Source organism: Notothenia coriiceps, unplaced genomic scaffold, assembly GCF_000735185.1.
Source record: "Notothenia coriiceps isolate Sejong01 unplaced genomic scaffold, NC01 NC01_scaffold00022322, whole genome shotgun sequence".
NCBI lineage: Eukaryota > Metazoa > Chordata > Actinopteri > Perciformes > Nototheniidae > Notothenia > Notothenia coriiceps.
Window position 1 is genome coordinate 1 of NW_011355023.1, and position 4,447 is coordinate 4,447.

At 41.2% G+C, this 4,447-nt stretch overlaps 1 protein-coding gene across 1 annotated transcript in view; it reads right to left on the minus strand.

Annotated features, from left to right (window-relative positions):
- Positions 1-207: 207 nt before the first annotated feature.
- The window catches only part of ppp6c (protein phosphatase 6, catalytic subunit), a gene marked incomplete at its 5' end in the record, with an annotated part of 10,021 nt that continues 5,781 nt past the window's right edge, over positions 208-4,447 (minus strand). The window contains one exon of the mRNA XM_010780983.1: positions 208-228. Within this exon, the coding sequence (XP_010779285.1) occupies positions 208-228 (21 nt within the window). The remainder of the gene's footprint in view (positions 229-4,447) is intronic.

Genomic DNA, 4,447 nt, shown 5'->3' on the forward strand with positions numbered 1-4,447 from the left:
GAAAATATTACAGTGGAGAGGTACAAGGTAGAGCCCAGTGCCAGTCTAGATCAGTGTCCACTGAAGTGGTGGTCGGAGCACACTGCTGTCTATGGTAAGATGGCCCAAATTGCCCGTAAATACTTGGGGACTCCTGCCACAACTGTCCCATGCAAGAGACTTTTTTCTTTAGCAGGCCATATTGTGCAGAAGAGGAGAACTTGTTTGTCACCAGAAAATGTGAACAAACTGGTCTGCCTGAGTGACTGGTGGAAGAAGGAGAAATAGAGCTTTGACTGACACAAAGCTACTGACTGTAAACAGTTCATTACAACCTGTTATATAGGCCTACTGTTCAACTAAAAATAAACATTTAATAAACACAAGTACATCTCATTGTCATTGATTTATTTTCATCACCAATTATCATATAACAGCTTTCTCAAGCAGTTTGTGATGCATTTTGGAAACTGGAGATGAGCCCCTGGTCTAATGCACCACCTGGCTTGAGAAACCCGTTCTCAAAGACTTACTTTTAGTCATTATTTGGGTAGCACACATATTCTGAATGCCTTCGGCAGAATTCAAATGAGCCATTTTAATCTAGATTAATCTAGATTAATTCCAAGAATACAGTGAGATTAATCTAGATTAAAAAAATTAATCTATGCCCACCACTAATATAAATATAAAAATAAAGTGAAGGAACAGCAAACCGGGCGGTCTACGAAATGAGACGGTTCAGTAAAGTTGGAACGATATTGGGAGATTCAGATTTCACGGATCAATAACTCATGAACAAAACGTTATTCAGACACAAATGACATCTTCTAAGTACTGTGGTAAGGTTGACAACAAACTGCAACCACATTTTGATTTAAAAAAAGCCAATACGCGCCGTCCTCCGAGCTGGGCACATTACATTGGTCTCTATTAGTGATGTGTCGGTTGCGAATGAGCCGATTCTTTTGAAAGGCTCTTTGATACGAACGGGGGGAACCGAGTCGTGCTGGTTGAGAGCCGTTCTTTTTATCGTTCAATCGTTGGTCCGCACTCACTGCCTGCCAAAATCCACTCGCCTTTTAAAAAGCTTGATTTTGTTCCCCAAACGTATTCTGTGAAGACCCGCCCCTACTCTGATTGGTAGGCTATAGGTTTCAGCACGAGGAGTGAGATGGGGTGGGTCTTAACGGAATACGCGAGGGAGAGAAGTCATAACAAGTGGTACAGGACAGATAGATGACGTGTTTTTCGGATGGAAAATGAGCCAAACGTGAAAACGCAGCAGCATTTGGATGCACTTCAACCAAAACCCAGGCAGCGATACAGCGCACCATTTGTAAAGGCAAGATATCATTTAAAGCAGGGTCAACAAATAATCTCTATCACCACTTAAAAACACAGTAGGCTATCTAATATTAAGAGTTGCGTGAATTTCATTCAAGGCAAGGCAACTTTATTTACTTAACACATAGGTACAGAGGGTGAATTCAAAGTAGTACATGAAATGAATGACATGGATATGGCGCCACCTTGTGTCACGTTTACAATGTAGATTATTGACATTAGGTCTGGCAATATGCAGTCAATCATTATCCTGGTGATTATTTCGCAGATAAACCTAGTAACCCCGCTCCCTTTAAAAAAAACGTCTCTTTTGAACGGCTCTTTGAAAGGAACTGAGCCATAAGATCCGGCTCCCTTCAAAGAGCCTTAATTCCCATCACTATTGATTATGCATCAAGAAGGGAGCAGACCATCTGCAAAACATGAAAACATTTGATTGCATTAGAATAATAACTTGTGATGAGTTCTTAAAGTACTTACAAAGTCATCCCCTGAGTCTGCCCCTACTGAGGCGATGGATTCCTTGCTGATGGTGCGCGGTATCCGAACACCACTCCGAGGTGCTGTGGCCGCCTCCTCTGCGATCTTCTTCTTCAACTTGGCAAACATGTCTGTCCTTTGAGTGTCTATTTTTTTGGTGCAATTTGCAGTTTCTAGAGAGTAAGGGACTTCCTGTGACACATGGAAGTTTATGGCTCCTTGTTCTGAAGGCTGAAACAGAGCTGCGCCCTTATGCAGTACCACTCCAAACAAGTTGTTTCTGGTCATTCCATTCTGTTACAGCTAGGAAAAGAAAAGAGACAGTTGTCAAAATTGCAAGATTGACAAAATGGGTTTCTTGTAAGAAGAGTCACATGTCACATTGTTGTAATGAGTCCAGCAACAAGATCAAGAGCTTTTCTGCATCCATTATTATCATTTTATAATAGACGGGCTGTTCGGGCGAAAAATAAAGACAGACAAAAGCTGGAACATTTTGGTTGTCAAGTCTTTCTACTTTAAGGGCCATTTATTACAAAGAATAATAATAAGGTGATAATTAAGTAGTTAATTGAAGGATGTGTTTTACTGCACTGGAAAACAATCCATGTTTGTCAAATTGGTATGTGAAAAAACTGTCCAATAATTTGATCATCATTTTCAACCTTCTGAATGCTTCCATTTTGCACCAGAGACTCTAAAGGTTTGGGTTAAAATGCTTCTTTATCGGGTTGAAGAAATGTTATGATGGAGTAAGTATGCAATTCATCAAAAATGATAGCATTAGGAAATACAACTACATTTAGAGTTTGTAAATAAATGTGTTTCCGTGTCAACGCTACAGTGTATTCTTACTGACTCCAACCAAAGTGGTGTCACAAATTGCAGCAAAGTAAAAGCTCTGTCTGTGTGTTTCGTCAGTGTAATCCCATTAGGAAATGTACAATGACACTGTCAGACTATGTTTTGACAGACAGCTAGCCAGCTAGCTCTTCTAGCCATAACAATAAGAGTTAACACCACCACCGGGCGATGCTAGCTGTCGTTAGCTTGCTCGTCGCCTTTCTCTTACCATATTAACTTCGACAACGGATCAGTCCGTAGCGTTTTCAAATGTTCAATGAATGTACGTTCGCTTCTTTGCTGTATACACGTAAAGAAAAGCTATCCTTGTGACAGTCAATATGTACTAGCTGTCTCGACTGACAAGCTAGCTGCCGCTAGTTGTTGAGCTACACGTATTCATCCCAACCATGATCCCAACACAGTTGACTGATGACGATGCGGCGGGGCCTCTGTTCATTGGCTACGGCCCCGTCTCAGGTCGGTTAAATTAAATCCTTGCTTCCCTCACTTGCGTCGTTTCCCTGTGTTTAGTCCCTCCCTCCAAGGAAGCATGGAGGAACGCAAGGAAACCACGAGAAGCAGGGAAATGAGTTTTAAGAGCAATGGGACGTCCTTTCCTCCGGAGCGTCACGTGAAGCGACGTCCGCTTGTGATGACGCCGCACAGTTGTTCGTCGGACAGCAGCTCTGTCCCCGTTATTTCACAAACACCCTGCCACCCATTTACTGACACAAATATTTGTATCATCTGTTGTAGACCCCAATAAATAAAATCAAATAAGAACTCATTCTCAAAAAAGATAAACGCCATTCTTAAAATGTATAAACGAACAATAGTTTGATTAATATTGATTAGAGTGCACAATAGAAATAAAATAATTGAGAGAAGAAAAATATATATATTATCTATCAAAACCCAGTTAGATTAACATTAATTGGATTGCACACTTTGTTTGTTTGTGTGGATAAGTATCACATTAACATTTTAATAGCACTTAATGACTGACTGAATGGAAATGACAGTAAATGAAAATATAAAACGAAAAAAGCGATCATGAAAATGTTTCCAATAAATGAATAAAATGATTTTTGACCACTTTGTTGTTCAGATATATCACATATTTGTAACTAAATGATACATGAATTGAAACAACACATAGTATAAACTGAGTAGTGACTCTCGTGAGTTTCATTTATTTTCTTCACTCCGCTGGGGTACTGCTCTCATGTCAAGAAAAAGAAGCATGAGATCAGTGCATGCACTGCATCGTCCAATCAGTGAGCGATACACAGTAAGGGGGCGGGGCGAGTATCTGAGGATTTCATCGGAGGATGGACTGGTGGTTCCTCGATTATCGCTCCTCCATTATCGCTCCTCGCTCCTCAATCCTCGGTCCTCCGGCAGAAATAAGAGCCATGGGACGGTACTCAAGATGGCGCAGACAAATCAACTTCCGGTGAGACCGAGGACCGAGGTGCGAGGAAATGAAAATAGTCGACCTGAGACAGGGTTATGGGTAGAAAGGATCCGTCTAGTGTAACTATGACGTCACGTTCTCGTTGTAGCTCTCGTTGTAATCGGAGCGGCTCGGAAACACATCTACAGCAGTAACATGATGCAACATACACATTAATGCAGCAGCAATATTAATAGAGAAACCATCAGAGCATAATAGTAAAAACACTGCAAGGGACATTTTGTGCACCCAGGAGGCTATCTGGGACTTTTAACCTGCGACCAAGCGTTGACTTGCCCTGTGAATAGCAAAAAAAGCCATAGTGTTGGTGTCTACAGT